We start from the raw sequence: 24,773 nt of genomic DNA, 5'->3' as shown, positions 1-24,773 counted from the left end.
GAAAACACATACGGTCTGACAAAGAATTTTCTTTGTGCAAGCATAAATATTTATGTGGAAAATCCAAAAAAGGTAGAAAAGTATAATCAGAGATATTTAATCAATACCTTTACTAAAAAAGTCTATCATGCACAACGGCTGCATTTATATCAGCTGAGGATAATGGCATACTGGCTACATTATTCCTGTGTGGACTTTAGCATGGGGAACGGCTGACAAGTATCACATTGAAAAACAAAAAACAAAAAACAAAACTCTAACTCCTGAGCAGTGCATAAGGTAAGCTTACACAATATACAACCTGTTGTGTGAAATTCCAGAATGTCCATCCCTGCCATGTCTAAGGGTGCCAAGTTTTGATCTGCATTGATTCAGCAGTATGTTTACAGTCTTTTCACAAGTAATTGGCTAAAGAAAAATACTCATGGCAACACTAGCAGAAAGGGCAAATTATAAAGAACAAGGAAAGAAAGGAGGGAAAAAAAGGAAAAGAAAACTAATAGGATCACAGGATTAAGTTCAGCATTATTTAACAAGTGATACATAGAGCAAGTTTACAAAACCAAAAGCCTTTTCAGCAGACTCGGAAGCAAAAACAGGGCTGTGTAACACAATTTAGATCTAGCGTTTTGCTGAAGTGAAATCTTGCACTCCTTAAAAGAGGAAATAGCTTTCTTCCCCCTTAAAACACACACACACACAACACAAACATCAGCAAAAGCTTGGCATTTTATAGATTATTTTTCTAGTCTCTTAAAAAAATAGCACAACATGACCCTCAAAAAGAACATCAGCACCTTTAGCCAGCTTAAAAAACAAATCTGCAGCCTAGAAAACAAAGAAATCGTGCAATAAAATGTAACTGGTATTAACACAAGGTAGATTTACCTAATTTATTTCTTAGAAGTGTTAGAAAGACAAGTTGTGCAGGGGGCTTTAACTAGTTTTTCTCAGCATAAAACGAATAGGCAAATAAATACTTTTAGAACCTCAATCACGAATTTTATGTGAATGGCAATGGCTCTAATTTAGTAATGCTCTAAATGCCCTTACCAAAGTCTAACTTGTGTTATAAGTCGTTCAACTCAACATCTACGGACTGGACATATTCCTAATAGTTCGAGGAGGCAATACATCTTTATTCTTTGTCCATATACAAGACACTAACATTTGCTGAAAGACAACTATGAATTTGCCTACTATTATACTACGGATTTACTGATGAACTAAAAGACTTCAAGCAAAATTATATATTTAATACCAATGATGCAAAATGGCAAAAATGACACCAAAATGCCAAGCACTGAATTGGAGAAAACAAGTTAAACACGACTAAACGTAAAGATCCCATTCATGCAGTGTTTCTGGGAATACTGGCAAACACCAGCAACTCTTCTGGTTATTTCTCCTTGCAAGACTACTGCTGAAATAAGCGCCGGCTAGCAGTCTCACAGCTTATCAATATAGGCTGAAATTTCTAGAAAAGTTGCTAACTAGAATCGAGTCCCAGCCACAAACATCAGCACCGCATTCCTAAGGAGAGGCAAACCCGGCAGAGGATGCCACACGGTGTGTGGACTTGCCAGAATTCGGGCAGGAGGGTGTGGACCTGACAGGCAAGGTCCGTTCCGCACGGGTAGCGCTCCCAGCCCTCGGCCCGCTCAGGCTGGCCCTCCATGGTTCTTCCCACCCCTACCTCTGGCTCCCACACAACAGTCCCCCGGCTCCCGCGCCGGCGCTCCGCCACCCCAATGTCTCCACAGAGGAGCAAGGGGGCAGTCGCCCCTCGCCTCCCCACAACCCCGCGCGCGAGGCCACCCTGCGCCAGGAAGGACTGTGTTCGCCTCGCGCGAGTCCATACACAGCTATATCCTAATGACCCGCCCCAGAGCATCCAGTCCTTTCTCCACCGGCCCCTACAACGCCCTTCAAATCCTTCACGCCCGGTGACCCCGTCCCGCAGCCTTACCCTGACCCCAACAAGCACACCCCTAGAGATACCACCTCCGACTCCAGCCGACTGGATGACTGATCGGCGGCAGCACGTTCACGACACTTTCGCGATTGCCGTAAAGGGAAACAAGGTTTGAAAGAGCAGCGCCGTAAGCGCGCTCCTCGGGGCCGTGAGCGCGCCCCGGGGGCCGGCCGGTCAGATCGGGAGCGCGCCCTAAGGCCCAGCCCTGTCTCCTTCTAGCGGGCGGGTTTAGGCGCTATCGGTCAGCGCTGGTCCGTCTGGTAAGGTAAGCCGAAGTAGGGGAGAAACGACAGGCCCCAGCGCTTGGAGCCCGCTCCCTTTAGAAGGGTGCGTCAGAGGTTGGGATCTGGCAGCTTGGGGAAGTGGGCGCAGCCTGGAGCCCCCTTACCCGCGTGGCGGGCGCGCGAGACTCGTGCTGGCTCTCATTGCCTCCGGGGGCTACCTTGTGCCAGGCGCCAGAGAGGGGCTGGTTGGGGCGGGAGCTGCGGGGGTTTCCGGGGGCGGGGATGCGTGCAGCTGGGCTCAGTTCTCCGTGCCCTACCTTTCTGTCCTCTTTCTTGGTCTCCCCTACTCTCCTCCTTCCCCAAGCAGTACCTGGTGGCGAGTTCCGTCTCTCGCGTCTTTTCCTGGTCCCAGGCAAAACGGAGCGGAGATCCTCAAACGGCCTAGTGCTTCGCGCCTCCGGAGAAAAATCAAAGGTCTATTTAATTCCTCTGGTTTGTTGAAGCAGTTACCAAGAATCTTCATCCCCTTCCCACAAAAGCTGCAGTGAGTCCACGTTCCTGTTGTGAGTTCTGGGTTCAGATACCTTGGTGACTGGAGGGAGTGAGGGGGAGGGGAGAGTTTGAAATTATGATCCCTGGTGACCTTGTGTTTACACGAAGCTCAGCCTTTTACACTCAATTCTATCGCAGCGGGTGGGTCCTACACAGAAAGGAAATTGCCTGTCCTGGGTATCTTCACAACCGTGTTTTATGGTAGGATACATCTGAAAAACACAGAAACACTGTAGAAATAATCTTTCCAGTTCTCCCAAATTTTAATTTATAAATCAGTAACCAAATGCAACTCTGTATTTTGCATTGCATTATCGGATTGTCCTCATTTCTCTTAATGTAACATTTGATGCAGCTTTTTAAAAAACTTAATTTTCTATACTCTTTAGGATTTAACCATTAGGAGAATATTACGTTTGTCAGGAGGCCAAGTTAGAGTTTAGAAAAGTAAGTATTTTTAAATTGTATTTTGCTTTGAGCCTGATGATTCTGTGCATCTCTAAAAGCAGCTTAAGGCTTTCTGACCGTTCACTTGGAACTTCCAGAATTTACTTAGTTCCTAGCATTCACCACTTGGCAGAGACAGCATGAGGAATTCGTTTTATTACCACGGGTATTTAAATATTTATTAAAAAAATTGTAATCACAGTTTTGATTCATGGAACTTCAAAGAAAGCAGAGAAGATAGGCTAGAGATGCAATACCTTTTTTTTTTTTTTTTGATGGAGTCTCGCTCTGTTGGCAGGCTGGAGTGCAGTGGCGGGACCTTGGCTCACTGCAACCTCCGCCTCCCGGGTTCAAGCGATTCTCCTGCCTCAGTAGAGACGGGGTGTCACCATGTTGGCCAGGATGGTCTCAGTCTCCTGACCTCGTGATTTGCCCGCGTCAGCCTCCCAAAGTGCTGGGATTACAGGCGTGAGCCACCGCGCCCAGCCTACAAGAACATTTTTATAAACATTCTTACTGCCCTGTGAAATTTATTCCTGCATACTCTCAATTATTTTGAAAGGTTTTTTAAATTATGAATCATTAAAATTCTAATTTTGTTTGGTTGACAATTACTTAGCAATGCTTTCGGGTTTCAAAGGCAAAAACACATTGACAATTAGTCTTCCTCAACTAGTCCATGCATTTAAATTCCTCAGTTGTCATTCGCAAACTGGTAAACCATTTATTTCAAGCCCTGCTTCTCTATAAATTGTCAGTTTAAACAACTAGGACTCTCAAAGCCTAAGGAGATACGAATCCAAGATAATTCATACATAGAAAAAATTCATACAGAGAAGTTGTACTCCATACCTGTGGCCTTATAACTACATAATTAATAAATCAGCTATCATTATTGTGTGCTTATTCTACTCCACTCCAAGGAACAACTCTTTGAGTACTGTAACTCAGAAGCTAAGTAAATTGCCTGAAATCACAGAGTTGGGCAGTAGTAAAGGCAGGACTTGCAGTTGGAGAAATCTCATCTCACAGCTGTGTTCTTTATATCACATGGATTTGCAATTGCTTTATTTTGTTTAATCTGTTATTTTTTTCCTCATGTTGTCTCTCTATAGGAGGAGTCAATGATTTTTCTTTTATCCTCTTTAAGATAGTGAAGGTGTTGGATGTGAGAATGCATATGAAAATTGATATCCTAGAATTAAAACGTTATTTAATTCCAGATGGTACATCATTGTAAAAAACTCAAGTGTCAACTCTTTAAAGAAAAAGAACCTGTTAACAATGCTATAGCCTAGTATTCTGCCCGTGAACAATATGGTGTGTTAACTTAAAACTGTACGTGTTTAAAATTATTTGGATTGAGAGAAAAACTTCCTGTTTTCTTTGTGGATTTTAGGACTTACAAAAGGTGCAGGTATGAACAGATCTGAAGACTAACATTTTGTGAACTTGTAAACAGGTAATTCATTTTTCACATTATAAGAGGAACAAGTATATACTGATCATCTCTGAAAATACATATCTTATTTAATCGTTGAATAAACCTCTATGAACTGGGTATTATTTTATACTATTTAACAGATAATATTGAAAGCTACCATTTATTATGCACCAGCAATGTGTTAGGTTCTTTGCTTGTGCTATCAGTATAAGCTGTATGAAAACTACTCAGCACAGTCCAGTAGAACTTTTCTACAATCTTGGAAATGTTCTAAACTTTTACTGTCTTGAATGGTAGCCACTAGACGTGTGGCTTTTTTTCTTTTTTTTTTTTTTGAGGCGGAGTCTGGCTTTGTCGCCAGGCTGGAGTGCAGTGGCGTGATCTCGGCTCACTGCAACCTCTGTCTCCCGGGTTCAAGTGATTCTCCTGCCTCAGCCTCCCAAGTAGCTGGGACTACAGGTACCTGCCACCACACCTGGCTAATTTTTTGTATTTTTAGTAGAAATGGGGTTTCACCATGTTGGCCAGGATGATGACATGTGGCTTTTGAGCATATGAAATGTGGCTAGTGTGACTAAGGAATTAAAACTTTTATTTAATTTTAATCAATTGAGATGTTAATTTCAATAGTTACATGTAGCAGTGGTTGCTATATCAGCTGGTACAATCTGTGCCGATAACCTTAACGTTATTCCATTTTTCTTTTTTCGAGATGGAGTCTCACTCTGTCGCCCAGGCTGGAGTGCAGTGGCGCAGTCTCGGCTCACTGCAACCTCTGCTTCCCAGGGTCAAGTGATTCTCCTACCTCAGCCTCCATTCTCCTACTTCAGCCTCCCGCATAGCTGGAATTACAGGTGTATGCCACCATGCCTGGGTAATTTTTGTATTTTTAGTAGAGACGGGGTTTCACCATGCTGGCCAGGCTGGTCTCGAACTCCTGACCTCATGATCTGCCCACCTCAGCCTCCTAAAGTGCGGGATTACAGGCGTGAGCCACCGCACCCTGCCTCACGTTATTCCATTTTTCAAAGGAGAAACTGGTTCAGACAAGTTATGAAACTTGCTCAAGTTCACACAATTTTATTTAAAAAAAGTTTTGAGGAGAGGAATACTTTACGAATGTTAATTCAGTAATGCAAGTGGAATGGGTGAAGGGGAAGGAAAAAGCACATAGGGCAAGAGAATTGAAAGTCAGAATCACATAGGTACAGTGTGAACTGAGAAGAAGAATGGTTTAAATGACTTGTAGAAATACAATTGCCCTCACTTGGTGACAGCATGTGAGGACTTTATAAGAGAGAACTTAAGATTCTTCTGAAGTCTTAGAATCGTCATAACCTGAAAAAAAATGGTAATGTTGTTTACTGAAATAGAAAAATCATAAACAGTTTTGGGAATTAAAAGGATTTTGCTTTGGCTGTTCATTCAACACATAATTGAATGATTACTGTGGGTAAGGTCCTCTGCTCTGCTTAGGTAGAGAAGTGGAAAGATTTTATTCCCTTAAGACACCATCCTCAATTTTCATACTATAGAAGATAATGAGCTCTGAAAGATGTGAAAATCAAATGTTCTCGGAGAAACGGGTGCTTATTTCTATCTACAAAGGGCTTAGGTAAAGTTGTCTGTGGAAGATAGCATTTGAACTTTTGAAGAAAAGGAAGGATTTAGACATGTAAAACAACAAAGGGGCAGGAGATTTTGCTACTAGCAATGAGGTGGACAAAATATTTGAAAATCCCTTTTACCAGTACACCAAAATGCTCAATAAATTAGCTCATTAAATTCATGACAGGTCTTCTACGAAAGACAGGGAAATCTCCAGGGCTAAAAAGTTAAAAAAAAAAAAAGGCCGAAACTAGAGTAGTATACTAGCAGTGTATTTCCTTTGGGGGCATTTGGCTGATGGCAGAAGTAAAGCACAATCAGGGACAGGTGACAGGCTGCTCTCTAGCCAAAGCAGAGAGATAGAATTCATACCCCTGTAACCTCCCAGGCACATAGCTCCAATGGGTGCCATTCCATGGTAGTAGGTGTAAATGGTACCTGTGTTTCAGTGGGTGATGTTTTCATAGAATAAAGTTTAAGTATTTCCACTTGAAATTGTACAACTCATGGTATTGGAGAAGCACCTTCCCCCAACTTCAGCCAGGACCCACAAAAATCTACACACTCAGTCATAGGTGGGCCAGAAAAATCTCTCCCTCCTGGCAAAGGGAGGTCACAAAGAAATTTGTTCATTTTCATCACAGCTCCAGGTGGGGGAATAAAGATACCACCTGAAAACTTGAAACTGGAGGGTCTGCCATCACTCATAGTCAAAAAGTTCAAATTTACATACCTCCACGGTCTGAAAAACCAGAAGCCAAGAAATTAACATAAAGTTGGCCCGGGTTGCTGATGTGCCATACTCTCTGGAAAAAACAAATACGGATCCTCTCTGTAATGACTCACCCTTAGTTAAGCCTTTTAGGATACTTCCAGATTTTAAGATTGTCCAATATAGGCTCAGAGTCAAAAACTGTAAAACGTGTACAAGGGACAGCTAAACTGACATAGACGCCTAAGGATTTATGGGAATGTTCAGAAACAGAAATTAACATTTAAAGAGATGAAAAATGAAAAATTTAAAGATCTTAGAAATGACTCAAAATTATGTAAATTAAGAACTCTTGTCCTGGAAACCTATACAGGCGAAAGCACCAATAGGATTTTGGCAAGGACTTGTCATGATTAACTGAATAGATGAAGAAAAAAGATATTGATGGGATGTTAAGGACTGACAAGGAAAAAGGAAGAGAAAAGAGAAGATTATGAAATGCAAGTGTATATATTTAGCAACAAATCAGATGGCCAGAGTAAATGACAAGTACGAATCAAAAATGGCTGAGATTTCATTCTTTGGAAAGTCAGTCTCAGATGAGGAAGCTGTAAGTATTCACAAAGTTCATGGGAAACACTAAATTTCTTTAGGTCATCAAAAAATATGAGAAGATACACCTTCAAACATGAAATTTTTCTCACATACATAGGAGTATTCTAATTTAAAAGTATTCCTATATTTTAAAAAATTAAAAAAATTAAAAGCATGAAGTTGTTCCAATGTTTCTTAATTCACATCGTTGACTCATTATTACTTAATAACATCCTTAGTCTGGAATTCAAGGAAGAAAGTGGTGATGTGTGGTATGGGGGTATTTAGGCCCTCTGTCTCTGCCCCCACTCCCGCCGCCCCCATGTAAGAGCTGGAAATATAATAGTGAACACAACAGTTGTTTCCTGCTCTCACAGAACTTAAAGTTTAGTGAGGAAGCGAAAACCAAACAAGCAAGTTAAATGTAATGAGTGCTCTGGTTGGGGAAGTAAAGGGTGCTATTAAAAACAAAGCAGGGACACTCAACTGAAGCTGGAAAGATTGAGCCTTGAAAAACACATAAAAGTTAACTGGGTAGGTAGTGTTGTAGTCACCATGAAGGTCTGAAGGTGTGCTAGAGAGCATGACACATTTGAAGATCTGCAAGAAATATGCTATGGCAGTGTGGCATAGTTGATTGGGCATTAGAATCAAATTGCTTGAGTTCGAATCCTGTCTCCACCACATCCAGCTCTATGACCTTGGGCAGTTGTCTTAACCTCTGTAATTCTGTTGAGGAAAGGACGTTATTTCATGTATTTAAGGTGTTTAGTAAACACTGGTAAGGCATAGTAAATGCTAGGTGTTTGCTTTTATAATAATGATGAGATAATGATAGCTAGAGCAAAGAATTGAGAACCAAGCATGGCCAGAGGTGAATATAGAAAGATAAGTAAAGACAGGCCATGCACGGTGGCTCATACCTATAATCCCAGCACTTTGGGAGACCAAGGCAGGTGGATCACTTGAGGTCAGGAATTCGAGACCAGCCTGGCCAATGTGGTGAAACCCCATCTCTACTAAAAATACAAAAATTAGCTGGACATAGTGGCAGATGCCTGTAATCCCAGCTACACAGGAGGCTGAGGCAGGAGAATCTTGTACCTGGCAGGCTGAGGTTGCAGTGAGCCGAGATTGCGCCATTGCACTTTAGCCTGGGTGTCACGGTGACACTCTGGCTCAAAAAAAAAAAAAAAAAAAAAAGATAAGTAAAGACAGACAATGCAAGGACATATTATGGACCATGTTAAGGAGGAAAGACTAAGGGTATAGGGGAAACCATTGTAGGAGAATAAGGTGATCAGATTGGTATTTTGAAATTAGAAGGATTACTTTGGTTTTAGAATGGAGTCTAGATTGGTTTGGTCAAGACTGGAGGAGGACTGAGTAATAATAGAAAAACTAGGCTGGACTGGGTGGCTCATACCTATAATTCCAGCAGTTTGGGAGGCTGAAGTGGGAGGATTTCTTGAGCCCAGGAGTTTGATACCAGCCTGGGCAGCATAATGAGACCTCATCTCTACAAATAACAAAGTTAGCTGGGCATGGTGGTGCATACTTGTGGTCTCAGCTACTTGGGAGGCTGAGGTGGGAGGATCACTTGAGCCAGGGAGGTCAAGGCTGCTGTTAGCTGTGATTGCACCACTGCACTCCAGCCTGGGCGACAGAGTGAGGCCTTGTCTCAAAAAAAAAAGAGGAAGAAAAACCAACCAAAGTGTTTTTCCTGTTCTCTCACTCAATAATCAACACAATACTTCTGTGATCATCAAGAAGTATGGAGATTTCTCTCCACCAGCCAACACCAATTGGATGTCCCCTAATTCAAATCTGATGGTATCTACCTAGAGATAGCATCAGATTGCACGGGTTGAGGGCCCAGTCCCACTACACTACCTCCCAACTTCTGACACCAATCACAAGCCTGGGTTGTCTTACCCATGTTTCTAACTGACTGGCTGTAAACCAAGGTTCCCACTAACCAGTCCTTGTGTTTGATTAATTTGCTAGAGTGGTTCACAGAACTCAGAGAAACGCTTATATTTACCAGATGCACAAGGCAAGGGATACGGAAAGGGGTACGGAGCTTCTGCACCCTCTCTGGGTATGCCATCCTTCAGGAATCTCCGCATACTTGGCTATCTAGAAGTTCTCTCAACCCAGTCCTTTTGGGTTTTTATGGGTTACACAGGCACGATCAACTTAACTGTCATCCTCTCTCTCTGCCTTCCTGGAATTGGGGATGGAGGACTAAATATCCAACCCTGTAATTATGCCTTGGTCTTTCCTGTGACCAGCTCCCATCCTAAAACTCTCTATGAACTGCAAGCCTTATTAGTATATAGAAGACACTCCTATTACCCTGGAGATTCCAAGCGTTTTTAAGAGCTTTTTGCCAGGAAATGGGATGAAGACCAAATACATATATATTTCACAATATCACAGGTACCCCTTAGGAAGTTATAATCGACCAAGAGATGATGGTGGTTTGGGTAAAGTAATGACAGTGAAGATGGAGAAAAAGGGTAGATTTGAAATAAATTTAGAAGGTAGTATAAACAGTCCTTAGTACTTTCCGTGGGAAGATGGGACAAGAAAGCAGGTGTCTAGCTATGTCAAGTGGGTGAATCTTGGTTCCACTCACTGAGAAAGGGAAGGAGAGCGAGTGTTAGGGTATGGCATGAGGGATGATTTCAGAGGTGAAACAGCTTGGGGTGGTAAATACAAGGCTGTGGGGTGTGGATGGCTAAAGTAGGATGAGGAAACCCTTGTGAATTTTCTAATATGTTTTTTCTATTTCAGAAAACCTGTTTGAAATGTGGTGGTTTCAGCAAGGCCTAAGTTTCCTTCCTTCAGCTCTTGTAATTTGGACATCTGCTGCTTTCATATTTTCATACATTACTGCAGTAACACTCCACCATATAGACCCGGCTTTACCTTATATCAGGTAAGTGAAATATATTCTTTAGATAGGAGACTCTTTATGTCTCATTCTTATTTTAACATTGAAGCCGACATTTAATGTCAACCTTTTAAAAATCAGATCTTACACTGGCATTGCAACAATAAAGAAAATATATAAAGGAACTTAAATTTGGCTTTTCCTTTGTGATAGAGAAATGTAGAGACAGCTCAGTAAGATTCAGTTTGTGAACTGGTTATTGAACTGTGACTCCTTAGTGCCTTGTTTTCTAAGTAAGTATTTGAAGTTATTTCAGAATATAGAATTGGAATTATTCTCCCCTTAAAGTAAAAAAAAAAAAAAGCTACAAACAATAATAATAATAATATGAAAAGATAATGGAAACAACAAGCATTTCTTGATATACTTACTACATATGAAGTAATTTTCTTTTTTTTTTTTTTTGGAGATGGAGTCTTGCTCTGTTGCCCAGGCTGGAGTGCAGTGGCGCAATCTCAGCTCACTGCAACCTCCGCCTCCTGGGTTCAAGCGATTCTTCTGCCTCAGACTCCTGAGTAGCTGGAATTACAGGCGTGTACCATTACGCCCAGCTAATTTTTTTATTTTTTGTATTTTTAGTAGAGATGGGGTTTCACGATGTTGGTCAGGCTGGTCTTGAACTCCTGACTTCATGATCCACCCGCCTCAGCCTCCCAAAGTGCTGGGATTAACAGGTGTGAGCCACCATGCCCAAAACTTTGTGTTTTTTTTTTTTTTTCTTTTTTTCTCTTTTTTTGACATGGGGTCTCACTCTGTTGCCCAGGTTGGAGTACAGTGGCATAGTCTCGGTTCACTGCAACCTCCGCCTCCCAGGTTCAAGTGATTCTCCTGCCTCAGCCTCTTGAGTCACTGGGATTACAGGCATACGCCACCACGCCCGACTAACTTTTGTATTTTTAGTGGAGTTGGGGTTTCACAATGTTGGTCAGGCTAGTCTTGAACTTCTGACCTCGTGATCCGCCCGCCTTGGCCTCCCAAAGTGCTGGGATTGCAGACATGAGCCACTGCGCCCAGCCTCATAGAAAGTAATTTTCTAAGCATTCTTCATGTCCTAAATAGTTGAATCCTTACAACAACTGGATGAGATAGGAACTATGATCCTCATTTGAGAGAGAAGGAAATGAGGTCCAGAGAGGTCAAGTTATTTGCTCATGAACATACAACTCAGTTAGTGTTGGAACCAAGAATTAAACCTGTACAGTTTGACTCTAGAAGCTAGGCTTTTACTCTTTATGCTGCCTAGATATTTTTGACGTATTAAGTATCAAAATTGATCGATAACATTTTTGAAATCTCACAATGAATGAAGAAGGGATAGTCAGTTGCATATGCTCTTTTTTTTACACTTGATCTTAGCCAAAAGGCCAAGAAGCTATAATAACCCTCTTTTTTTAAAATTGCAATGGCAGTAATTATTACAACAAATTTTAAATAATACCAGAGTGATTATAAAAATGAAAAGCAAAAATCCCTTCCTGACACCCTCCAATTTCTATACTCTAGAGACAATTCATAGTTTGGTAGATTTCCTTCCAGAGTTTGGTTTGTTTTATCTTATTATCCTGTATGTACAAAACTCTCTCTTTTTTTTCTCCTCCTTTCTCACTTTTTTGGGTTTTTAATTTTGTTTCATTTGTAAAAAGTGATAGGATGTTGACAGAAATTGCTTACTTATTCTTTCTTCCCTTTTTTTGGCTGTTACAAACAGTGCTATAATGAAGGTTTTATTACGTATAACTTTACATACTGATATTGATGTGAGGTAGATTTCTAGAAGTGAGATTGCTACATAGGTAATAGGGCATCTACATTTTTCATTTGACATTTCTAGACATGCTTTTAAAAGTATTGCATCTATTTATACATTCACAAAAAGGGTATGAGGAAATCATAATCATATACATGGTTTCTGAGCTATTGAGGCTTAAATTTCTCTATGAAAGGTAAATAAATTACATAGGGCAGAGAGATGAAGAAAGCATAATTATTAAAACATTGTTATTAAATATGATTAAGCAACTACTAGTGGGTTTTAATCTAGATGATTTCACATGGAATATAGTTAGGTCCGCCCCGAAAGTATTCAGCCTCTATATGATGCTTTTAAAGCATCGGTCTCTTCATAGAGATGCCAGATTTTGTTGCTATTGTTAAGTAATATTTTTTGTTTTGTTGTTGTTGTGGTTGTTTCATTTATTTGTTTACCTTCAGAAAAATAACCTTTCCAACACAGAAAATAGTAATCTTTTAAAGAATGATAAATTGGAAGGTTAAATTTATCTTTTAAAAATGTCAAGAAAAGATCTGGACATTACTATTTACATGTTGTTTCTGCAGTGGTATGGCATGGCACAAAAGATATAAACAAATTGGATGCAGTTTGGGAAGATTTACAAAACCCAAAAATGTTTTAGAATTTAAGCTTCCATTTCGAGGAATAATTTGATAAATAATTACCACTCTGCTAGTGGAATATGTAGCCTAAGGAGCCACACCATTCTTTAGTAACTCCAGAAGGTACATATTTAACATTTGTGAGGGTCTTTCACAGTATTTTTTTTCTCCATCTGAGAACTTGTCTGCTTTCATTTTGAAGAACTTTTAGTACAGCCAGCCCTCCATATCCATAGTTCCACTTCTATACATCCAATCAACCACAGATTGAAAATATTCTGCAGAAATTCCATCAGGTTCCAAAACTTGAGTTTGCCAAGTGCCAAGTACTTTGTTGAATCCACAGGAATGAAGTGCTGTGTATTAGATGTTATAAGTAATCTAGAGATGATTTAAAGCATATGGGAAGATGTGCATAGGTTATATACAAATACTACACCATTTTATGTAAGAGACTTGAGCATCCCCAGGTTTTGTTATCTGATGGGGGTCCTGGAACCAGTCCCCCACAGATACCAAGGGACTACTGTAATATAAAATGCCACTTAGTTCTTTTTCAGAGTTTCACTTCCTTGATGGTACTGCATGTGATTTTCTTTAAAAAGCACCCTAGGCACATCCTTTTCTGTTCTGCCCCTTCTGCTTTTTAATTTTTCTGCTGTTGAACTTAGTATTACCCTGAGGTCTTTCTCCAACATTCTGACATACATATTTAAACTCTAGTACTTATTTTTATTTCTTGTAGGCCCATTTCCTTCATCTGCAAAATGATTAAACTAGCTAGTCTGCAAAATTCTTTTCAGTTCATAGATCCTATCCAAAAGGTTTAGCTGTTAGCCTGGGCAACAGAGCGAGACTCTGTCTCAAAAAAAGAAAAAAAAAAAAAAAGTTTAGCTGTTAACAGCCCCAGTGGACATAACCAAATGTAAATTTCACTTCTAAGGCAATTTTGCTATACGTGTGCTTCAGGTGTTCTCTTAGTTGGTTCAAGTAGTGGATGCCCAAGGGAGTGACTAGCCACTGGGGTAAGAGAAGAAATATTACAACATCTATGTATATTTTTAATCTAAAAACATTTCAACTTTGCCAATATTTAACATATAGAATAATGATAACATATATTTTGATGTTAGATGGTCAGACATTTTTTGGTGATGCTGTGACCACTGAGATGAAGTGCTGTGATAATGAGGTGATGGGCATGGCTGTTTTCATTTGTAGGCCAGTGTTTGTCATTCTGTCCTGAGCCAAAGGAAGAAACACTCTTAGCCAACCATCCTGGAAATGCATGCCTTTGTTAACTTACATGTACCATTTGAAGTATATCTATGAAAATTATGGAATTCTTTTTTAAGAATAATACATATATATAGTGGAAAATTTGAAAAGTAGAAGGAACTTCTACTTTTTTATTCCCTCCTCCTGAAGATGGTCAAAGTACCAAAATCTTTTGTATGTAAAAGATCCATTTTGTTATTTTATAATTGTTTCTTTACAAATACATTATTTTTTGTTTCTCTATTTTCACTGCAGATTTTTTTTTTTTTTTTAAGAGAAAGACTCACGGAATTGTAAAGTTAGAAGGAGCAATCCTTACAATTCATGTTTAATATTTTCCATTTCCTAACACCCCTAATCTAAATGTTTACTAAATGTTATGGCTTCTTACCAGCTATAACTTTCCATTTCTTTTTTATCCCCATTGCATTGTCTTAGTTGAAACCCTGATTATCTCTTTCCTGTAGTATGTCAATTCAAGGCCAAAGACATTGTCTTTTTAATCTTTGTAGTAGTTTTAAGAAGGGGAAAAGAACTAATATTTAATGGGTATCTCCCATGAGCCTGCTACTGTGCTAGATACTTAACATGCATTACCGTTACATTTCATCCTTATAGTGATATGATGAAGCTGGGAGGGAATGAATAGCCCCATTTTGCAAATGAAGGGAACAGTTTTAGGGAGATAAAAGGATGAACCTAAGGTCCTGCAGTAAGTAAGTGGTAGGGTTTTAATCTGCCTGGGTATGTTGCGTACTGCCCTGAAAGACAGGCATATAAGTGGATACATTGCAATGCTGTGTGGTAAGTGAGTTTATGGAAGTTCAGAAAGCATGCTGTGTGAGTCACTATCTGCTAGAGGAGTCATCCAAGGTTATAGAGGGGAAGAGACTCAAAACTGGTCTTGAATGTAAGCTCTGCGAGGGCAGGGGCTTTGTCTATTTTACTTATCACTGTGTTCCCGTTTCTGAAATGGTGTCTGGCACATGGTAAGTACTTGATAATCCTTTTAAAAATTGATCAGTAGGTTAATAGGTGTTAATTGAATACAGGCATAGTCAACAAAAGGTGCAAAAAGGCAGAGTTGTGAAAAGCCTGTGGTGTTTAAGGAATATTCTGGTGGGACAGATAAATTCATCTGCCTGAGTGATGGTCGGTCAATAACATAGTCTTAACATATCAAGGATAGCTTTTTAAAAATCAGTATATATTGATTTCTACTATGTGGAAGAGAAATAATCTTAAAAATGATGTGAGTAGAAAGTGAAGTAGGCAGATATTTGTGAACTCAAATTGTCATGTTCTCTGTGTAAAATGATACGAGTTGAACTCATGGACTTATAAAAGATAAGAGGTTTGAAGTAACTCCTGGTATTCTTATCCCTTAGAAGAAATATATGTGTCTATCTAGTGTGAGAAATGCACATGTCTTCCTTTTTTTCTTTCAGTGACACTGGTACACTGGCTCCAGAAAAATGCTTATTTGGGGCAATGCTAAATATCGCGGCAGTTTTATGTAAGTATTGAAAGTGATTTTAACAATAATACTTAATAGCCAAATTGCTACTGTATTTTCTTCTTTCAACACTGGAGTGTTACTTGTTTTACTTTCTAGTTATATTTGAGAGTATGTTATCACTAAATAGTTGATCATAATTATGCTCCTTTTAAAAGATAAACACTTTTCTAGAAATGTTGACTTATGGGAATAAACCTTTAAAAAATATGTACAGGATTATTCTACTATTCATTCAAATGGAAGTTGTTAAGTATAACCATATATTCCTTGAGGACTGTAGTGGACTTCTTAAGCAACCAGTAAGGAACAAAGAGTTGTGGATGCAGCTGACCACAACTAATCCTAACTAAATTCCTTTGGGATAAGCAGTTTAGGTGTTTGAGAATAAAGATGGAACCATGTTTTGATTTTTGAGCAACATTCTAATGCTAAAGGGATAGAGTTGCTACTGAAGTATTTCATGGCCCTGTTTATTTTGAACCAAACTTTTATTAATGGTTTACTCACATATTTTTCCATCAAGTGTGATTGTTTTAAATATTTGCATTCTTCTGTATGATGCTTATTATTTGCTTGGGTCAAAAATGGAAATCAGGAAGATAATTCAACTTAAAGAAGTTCGTCTCATGCCCAAACTCTTTAGAAACACATCTTTACCAGCATATCTCTGTAATGCTTTCTACACTGTTGAATTCTCTGGCAATATTTCTGCAGTGGAAAATGTGATTTAGCTAGTCCTTGACTGATAAATATGGTAAGGTGGGCTTTTCCCCCTGTGTAATTGGCTGCTATATCTTATTGAGCCAAGTTGTAATTTGAAATAAAATGATATGAGAGTGACACAAATAAGCTTTTGGGTTTTTTGCCTATGCCCATTTTATCTATATTCTAGAACTAGTTACTTCTGATTCTGATGTTAATCATAAAAATATGTTGTGTTTTATATAACTATTTGTAAATATGAGACCCATGGAAGGCAAATGATTTGCTTAGTCACTGGAGACATCAGTAGTTCTGTAATACAACCTTAAGGCTCTCCAACATCCACAGCATGAGCCAGGCACACAGGTATGTGCCTACAGTCCCAACTATCTGGGAGGCTGAGTCCAATGGATCACTTGAGGTCAGGAGTTGGAGTCCAGCCTCTGCAACATAGAGAGACCCCCATCTCTTAAAAGCAAAAACAAAACTACAGCTATTTTGTTTTTTGTTTTTTTCTTTTTATTCTCTCTGGTTAATTTTAAAAGGAAAATCTGTGATTCTGGATAGCAGTGACATTTGTGAACTCTTCATTGGCAACTTTATTTCTTGGTTATTTATTACTTTGTTGTTTTTTGGATTATCTTTTCCCAGGCATTGCTACCATTTATGTTCGTTATAAGCAAGTTCATGCTCTGAGTCCTGAAGAGAACGTTATCATCAAATTAAACAAGGCTGGCCTTGTACTTGGAATACTGAGTTGTTTAGGACTTTCTGTTGTGGCAAACTTCCAGGTTTGTGTTCTAGCCCAGCATAGGTATTTTCCTTAAGTACATAAATATACTATATATTAAAAGGGAAACCTGAAGCATTCAGTTACATGCTGTTATTTCTTTACCTTAACAAAATAGAAATCACTTCCTTTAAATTATTTGACCCTATGAGAAATAGCTACTTGCACAACTAGAAAAATTCATATTTAGAAGTCTGAACAAATACAAATTATTTTAACTTTTTTTTAGGATCCACAGGACTATAGAGTCTTCATTACTATTTAGTTGGAGATTACTTCAACTCACTACTGAAACAAAATTGATACAAATTATAAGTGACACAATTACAGATTTTAAAAGTTTTGTTTTTAGCATGCCTAACAATTTATAATCATTTACCTATTTTATCTACTTGTTTGGATGTTTTCTTTGATTGCCTGCATTCCTAGGTGTCCTGCCTTATATATGAGGAAATGAAAGGAAGAGCTGTAGGTCTTCTAGCTTTTTCTCAGGAAAAAATAATGTCAAATACTTAATGTGAAAGTAGTGGTCAACCTTCATCAAATATTTTTCAGTTCTCCACAGAGAGAGCAGTAGGAAAGAAACACTGGGCTCAACTCTGAATACAAGTAAAAGTGGGAATTTATAGCTGTGGAGCAGGGTGCAGTGGTTAGTGGATGGAAAATTACTAAGCTGGAAACGTAAAGGTTAAGAAGGAATTCTGGTTAAACTGCCTTGGTTTGTTTTGTGTTGCTATAAAAGAATACTTCAGGCTGGGTAATTTATAAGAAAAGGGCTTTATTTGGCTCATGATTCTGCAGGTTGTACAAGAAGCATGATGCCAGCATCTGGTTATGATGAGGACTTCAGGAAGCTTACACATGATGGAAAGCAAAGCGGGAGCTGGTGTGTGCAGAGCTTTACGTGGCAAGGGAGGAAACAAGGGGGTGGTGGTGCCAGTCTCTTTTTAACAACCAGCTCTCACAGGAATGAATAGAGCGAGAACTCATTCACCACCCGCAACCCCCCGCATCAGTCTATTCATGAGGGATCCATCCCTGTGACCCAGACACCTGCCATTAGGCCCCATTTCCAACATTGAGGATCAAATTGCAACTTGAGATTTGGAGGGGTCAAATGTCAAAACCATAGCGCTGACCTAATAGGATTCTTGGTGAAGGCAGACCAGGGTGATTAGACATCACTTGAGGCATGGTAGAGGTGATAATTATATTTATGGTGATCAGATATTGAGAATGGAAGATTATGGCTAAATTGAACAAGATTCTTGCTAAAATTGGACAATGCAGAGATAAGATGAACATGGCAACCCAGAAGTCAGGACCTAGTTGACAAGAGAGTTCAGAGTAAGCTGAGCTGGGTTTGGTGAAGGAGAGAATTTTTGTCACCTGACAGTAACTCATGTAATTCCATTTACATTCGTGTTTGCTAGATATAGGGGTGCAGCAGGTGTGCACAGGTCAGAAAAAATGGACTCTGGAGAAATGTAGTTTTGCTAGACATTATTTCCCAGCAGCCACTTTATACTATGAAAGGATACCAACAATTTGGGTGTGCTACTAGCTAGCTTCTGTGCCACAAATAGAGTTCTGCCTTCCCTAATCAGTTTCTGTAGCTCATTGTTAAAAAATGTTTTGGGGAATTTCAGTGTGAGGATGGTGATTCTCTGTCTCTTGGTCAATTTAACAATGTTTCTCATCACTTTTATGGTAAAAATGGATCTCCAATATTTGTTTACACAGCCCAGCAAATGCTAATAGCAGTTCTTGATAGCACCCACACAAGCTGCCTTTCCACCTTTATCTCATTTACTTAAGGTAGCCTATATACTTTCTTTATTATTTTGCTTTTAGCTTTTATTCTAATTTACCTTCACCCCAAGAGTACCTATGGCCATGTAATTTTGAATTAAATTACTTTTTCTCTTTTTTTAACATCTCTTCATGCAACTTTAGTTGCCCTCTTCATCTTTCACTGATGGCTTTATTGCTGGGCCCTGTTTATAACGAGATCCTGTAGCATTACGCAGATATCAAACGACTCTCTTTCTTTCTTTTTTTCTTTTTTACTCACCGCTATCCTAATGAGGATCTCCTTCCTTTCCAGAGTAAACGTTTACTACTTAAAATGGCGAGTGCGCTGCTTCCTCCTCCACTTCCCCCTTTTCTTTTGTGGAGACAAATTCTAGGTAATTTATACAGGAAAAATTTTACAAAACCAGGTCTATTAATGGTTTACCCTTGCAGATATTGGCTTGGAAGAGAGGCTAGCACTGTGTTTTAAATGGAGTCGGGACTTACTGGTTTTACTTCTTGAATATTTTTTGAAGACATTCACTTCTTTCCATTTCTGTCTTTACTTCCCTCCTTACTGTCTTATTCTCAGCTAGTTTAGATTTAATCATCTCTCATCTGAGCTACTGCTATAGCCTCCTCAATGGTTCCTGTGCATTCACTCTTACATTCTTTGAGTCATTTCTTCATATTGTAGTAAAAGTGATCTTTTGGAAATGTATATACATCTCACTTTGCTTCCCTGTGTCCTTGCTTAAAGTTCTACAGGTTTAAAAATTATGTAGAAAGAGATACAATCAAGAGAGAAAGAAATAATTTGCTAAACCACCAAACTGCCTAACTCAAAGATCTTGTATGATCTGGCTGATGTCTACCTTTCAAGCCTAATTTTGCATTATTCCCCTTCTTAATGTCTCCATTGTATATATCACTTTTTGTGCTCCTTAAATAGGACAAGCTTATTTAATTCTCTTTCACATACTGTTTCCTCTGTTTGGTATGCCATAACGCCCTTTATATCCATGGTTGTAAATTTATTATTTTTATTTTTTAGTTGATGTATGTCTTTATTAATTACAAGCACAATGGTTTTGAAACGTTCACCGTTGTATTTCCAGCACCTAGCGTAGTACTTAGGACAAACATGCTTTCATTAATTATTTAGTAACTTATTGAGAGAGGTTAAAGGGACTATGCAGGATTATAAAAAATTCTGTTATTGCTATGGTTGCCTGCATTTAAAGAGATGCCTAATAATTGCTATAAAATGGTATTTGAAAAATCTAACTTAAAAAATAAAAATTGAATTTCTTTTAAAACAAATTTGTAAAATAACTACATGGCAAGTGTCTTCACTGCCTACTTAGAGGAATTTTTTTCTTCATACAAAATTTATCAAAGGAGAGTAGTAAAAGTTTAGTAAGCAGAAATCTATATTAATTTTCTATGGCTGCCATAATAAAATATCAAACTGGGTGACTGGATAGAAATTTATTCTGTCAAAGTTTGGGAGGCCAGAAGTCTAAAATCAGGGCGTTGGTAGGGTTGATTCTCTATTGGAGGCTCAGAGGGAGAATCTGTTCCTGGCATCTGGTGATTACCAGTAGTCCTTGGTGTTCCTTGGCTTATGGCAGTGTAACTATATAAAACCAATCAAGCTAGAGCCAAGGGAAAATGTTTCAATTTCTTGAGTCTTTAAATTTTATTTACAGTTAAATTGAATTTAAATGGAAACTCCCAGTTCCCAGCACTGCAGTCCATCCTAATCTTTTCTTACTGCACTGTGCTTTTCCTATGACACTTATCACCATGAGGCACACTGGAATTTCCTTATTTCTGAAGTTTATATTTATTGTTTGTGTATCTTTACTAAACTCAGAGCTGGATTTTTGCTGTTTTGTTCTCTAATGGATCTGAAGATTTAGAATAGTGCCTAGCACCTAATAGGCACCAAGTAAACATATTATTAAATGAAGAAAATAATAATTGAATAGTTCCTATTATATTTCCAGTGGAGATGTATGAAATAGTTTGGTATTACTATAATCCTCAGGTTTATGCTGAGTATTATGAGAGAAAATTACCTCAGAAAGTAATTTGTTTGTAGAGTTGGCTGAGCTTCTCTACTCAGTGAATGTCCTATTGAAATCTCTGACTTGTGCATTTAAATGTTGTGTTGCCAATGTGTTCTGATTTTCTTTTATTGACGTATTTCTTCTCTCTATCTCTCAGAAAACAGCCCTTTTTGCTGCACATGTAAGTGGAGCTGTGCTTACCTTTGGTATGGGCTCATTATATATGTTTGTTCAGACCATCCTTTCCTACCAAATGCAGCCCAAAATCCATGGCAAACAAGTCTTCTGGATCAGACTATTGTTGGTTATCTGGTGTGGAGTAAGTGCATTTAGCAGTATCCTTCACTGTACAATGTGACTACACTTGGAAAGGAATTGAATGACAAAATTTAAGTGAACACTATTGGTGCAGTGTAAGAAGCCTTTTTTTCTTTCTTTCTTTCTTTTTTTTTTTTTTTTTTTTTTTTTGTGTAGGAGAGTTTCTTAGGTTCAGAACCCTAAACTAAAGAATTTGAAGTATAAAATTCAGATTGTACATAGCACTTCAGTAATTGAGCTAGGAACAAAAATGTTGAGCCTGATCATACTCACTTTAAAGAAATGAGGGATGAGTAAATGCCATCTCTGAGAACCATTATTTAGTTAAAGATTATGATAGAACAGCTAATTTTCTGAACAAAGAGGTGGGATTTGACTGTGAGAACCATTTTGTTGTAACCCTCTGAGCAGCACATTTTGTTTTACAGTACCACTGCTGTGTAACATTAAGTCTTTAAGAAAATGGGTTCAGACCTTAGCAATAAATGTGTGAGTAATCCTTTTAGACTGTAAAGTTATCTTTGTTCTCTGAGGTCTTCTCTGAGATTCTTCCTTGACTTATGTTTTTATAGTGCTGACTTGCTCATCAATTTTGCACAGTGGCAATTTTGGGACTGATTTAGAACAGAAACTCCATTGGAACCCCGAGGACAAAGTAAGAACTTATAGTCTATAAAACTTCGTTTTATATTAAAGATGGTTATTTTGGTTGATCTTGATGTGTTTTTCATTTCATCAGTAACAATGAAAGTCTTCTGGTGGAATAATCAGTTCTGTATTAAAATTATTTTCTGGATATGGTAGGGTTTATGTAGAACCTTCTATATTCTCCTGTTACCTGTGATCTGTAGATATTGTCAAAATATGAAGAGCACTGTGATGGCAAAAGAGTTTTCTGAGAAATTGACTCCCCTAAATGTGGGTATAGTATATAAAATAGCCAACCACGATCATTTATGTTTTCAATACTTGTTTTCTGAATTGAAAAGACATCTCCCACTTTTTGTTATCTGGAAATTGATTATAGACTCTGCATTTAGGTTTCAGTATTGTCAATATCTGAATGTAGATAGCATCTTGGACCCTGAGAATAAAGGAAGGGGAACATATACTAAAGAATAAATTGAATTCCTCTGTTTTCACAAACCACTTGGTGGTGGTTTATTTAAGAATTAACCCCAAATTGGACATGTTTGTGGTAATGAATGAAATAATTTACTAGATTTTCCCAATTGTAACCCATATATTATTTAATATCATAAACACACCACTTACTAAGTTTATTCTGAGCATTGTTAAACTTTTCTTAGTCACATATTATGAATCTTATGACTTTGGGTAAGGCAGTAGTAATTTCTCGTTTGTAGAGTAAAAATGATCCTGTTCTGTCTTAGCTATTTAAGTGGAAATTTTATTCGCTCCCAGTGAAATAAATAGAGTGTCATTTAGGAGGACTTCCTAATGCTGGCTCTTTAATTCTAGAGATATATGCCTGGTAAGTCAAGGGTTGATTTTCAGAACCTCCATTGTTTTGTAAGAATTGTGTGTTTTTTATTTGAAACATAGTATATAGATCGTTTAAATGAAATTTCACAAAACTGTTGTTTTTTTCCTCTGACTCAGGGTTATGTGCTTCACATGATCACTACCGCAGCAGAATGGTCTATGTCATTTTCCTTCTTTGGTTTTTTCCTGACTTACATTCGTGATTTTCAGGTAAGAAAACAGTATTAGCTTCATTCAGTGAGACTTCCTTCTCTTAGTCCAGGAAGGTGGACTAAGAGAACTTTCCATAGGCAACTCTCAGCCTTTTTGAAAATTAACTGTTTATGATTTGGTATCATAAACAAGTGATGTAACTTTTCAGGTAAATTGTTTCTGTGTTTAAAGAAGTAGTATATTGCTAGCAAGATTTAGCCTTGAAAATGGGGCTATAAAATAAATTTCAGAAATTCTTACATAGAAATTTTTATTGATTCTGTGTACTTTTACATAGGTCATTCTCAACATTATACTGATTCTTAGTAGAAACCAAAGAAAAACAAGGAACTTTATGAATACAGAAGCTTGGTTTTTCCAGATTTTAATTGGTACAAAGCAGATACCTTTGATAGTAAAACAGTTGTCTCACTCTTATTACCATTAGAATTGCTTTACATTCGTAATCACAAGGTAGCCTATAGAACATATTGAAGGAGTGATCTCTCTTTAAGGAGGAAACTTCTATATATAATTTTCTTTTCTGTTCCAGAAAATTTCTTTACGGGTGGAAGCCAATTTACATGGATTAACCCTCTATGACACTGCACCTTGCCCTATTAACAGTGAACGAACACGGCTACTTTCCAGAGATATTTGATGAAAGGATAAAATATTTCTGTAATGATTATGATTCTCAGGGATTGGGGAAAGATTCACAGAAGTTGCTTATTCTGCTCTGAAATTTTCAACCAGTTAATCAAGGCTGACAGTAACATTGATGAATACTGATAATCAGGAAACATGAAAGAAGCCATTTGATAGATTATTTTAAAGGATATCATCAAGAAGACTATTAAAAACACCTATGCCTATACTTTTCTATCCTAGAAAATAAAGTCGAAAGACTATGATATCATAGTTTTTTATACCTTATTTAAGAGAAACAACCTGACGTGCACCAATCAGTCTGCACATCCAGCCCTTCACATTTTATAAATTATTGTAGATCATATTTTGTTAGGAGCACTTTTATGAGAGACATTTTCCGTGACTAAATAATCAGCATTGGTCAGTAAATCCTTTAGAACTGGGTTTTGAAATGGGAGTTTTATCATATTAAATCATTTCTTATAGTCTTAATTTTTTGTTGTTGTTCTGGAATCTACTTGGAAAGTAGACCTGGATTCGTGTGAGCTCTTTCATGGCTTAAGTTTTGCCCAAGAGATTTTGTAGGTGATTTTTTTTTTCTTTTTTCTTTTTCTGGTCACAATGCCAGATACTAAGCTGATTGGTCTGTCATACACATGCTTGCAGTAGTTTCATGAAGTTTAGTCTCTGGTGTGAGACTGTAATCACCAATGAAGGAGAGAGGTACCTATAGGTAAATTTAGTCATATTTTATATAAAACAAGGGTTAGTATTCATATAACATTGAAAAGTTTGGGAATAACAGCAGATATGATTAATATCAAACAAAAGTCATAACCGTAGTCAAGAGCTTCTTAGATTTTTGTTTATAGCAAGTTATAATTACATGTAAAAGTAGTCTTGAACAGGTAAATATTGAGCCTTTTTAATGGGATGTAACTTTTGTAGAGCCCAAATTCTAAAGAACAAAATTGGCAATCCAATTAAACTACATGCAAAGTAATTGTGATACGTGCATCTACAAAAACAATGTTTTCAT

At 38.1% G+C, this 24,773-nt stretch overlaps 2 protein-coding genes across 11 annotated transcripts in view; one reads left to right on the top strand and one right to left on the bottom strand.

Annotated features, from left to right (window-relative positions):
- The window catches only part of CEPT1 (choline/ethanolamine phosphotransferase 1), a 48,455-nt gene extending 45,575 nt beyond the window's left edge, over positions 1-2,880 (bottom strand). For 2 of the 5 annotated variants that reach the window (XR_003118550.1, XM_025379275.1), the window contains exon 1: positions 1,970-2,114. The gene's annotated coding sequence lies outside the window, so the exon portion shown is untranslated. Of the gene's footprint in view, positions 1-1,969; positions 2,115-2,363; positions 2,458-2,516 lie in introns of those variants that run through there. The other 3 variants (XM_025379283.1, XM_025379271.1, XM_025379289.1) reach the window with 3 other exon arrangements.
- DRAM2 (DNA damage regulated autophagy modulator 2) lies at positions 1,829-24,573 on the top strand. 6 transcript variants are annotated; one of them, XM_025379317.1, is made up of 10 exons: positions 2,061-2,240; positions 2,567-2,691; positions 4,598-4,660; positions 10,356-10,500; positions 15,636-15,703; positions 17,060-17,199; positions 21,225-21,402; positions 21,958-22,040; positions 23,009-23,101; positions 23,637-24,573. In XM_025379317.1, the coding sequence occupies exons 4-10, from the start codon at positions 10,370-10,372 to the stop codon at positions 23,742-23,744; spliced, it is 801 nt and encodes a 266-aa protein (XP_025235102.1). In that variant the 5' UTR covers positions 2,061-2,240; positions 2,567-2,691; positions 4,598-4,660; positions 10,356-10,369; the 3' UTR covers positions 23,745-24,573. The 6 variants fall into 6 exon arrangements, with proteins under 6 accessions (XP_025235095.1, XP_025235102.1, XP_025235108.1 ...); XM_025379300.1 differs by lacking the exon at positions 2,061-2,240 and adding an exon at positions 3,141-3,198 and having other exon boundaries at positions 2,691-2,762; XM_025379310.1 differs by lacking the exon at positions 2,567-2,691 and having other exon boundaries at positions 1,829-2,240.
- The last annotated feature ends 200 nt before the right edge of the window (positions 24,574-24,773 follow it).

Source organism: Theropithecus gelada, chromosome 1 (assembly GCF_003255815.1).
Source record: "Theropithecus gelada isolate Dixy chromosome 1, Tgel_1.0, whole genome shotgun sequence".
In the NCBI taxonomy this organism is placed as follows: Eukaryota; Metazoa; Chordata; class Mammalia; order Primates; family Cercopithecidae; genus Theropithecus; species Theropithecus gelada.
The sequence above is the reverse complement of the archived record's forward strand: the minus strand, read 5'-3'. Positions and strand labels throughout refer to the sequence as shown.

What these genes read in the sequence shown, in the direction of transcription:
- DRAM2 (XM_025379310.1), top strand. Translation starts at nt 10,370, where the DNA reads ATGTGGTGGTTTCAGCAAGGCCTAAGTTTCCTTCCTTCAGCTCTTGTA. An exon ending in CCGGCTTTACCTTATATCAG is followed by an intron (nt 10,501 to 15,635) that starts GTAAGTGAAATA and finishes TTTTTCTTTCAG; the next exon opens with TGACACTGGTACACTGGCTC. An exon ending in AAATATCGCGGCAGTTTTAT is followed by an intron (nt 15,704 to 17,059) that starts GTAAGTATTGAA and finishes ATCTTTTCCCAG; the next exon opens with GCATTGCTACCATTTATGTT.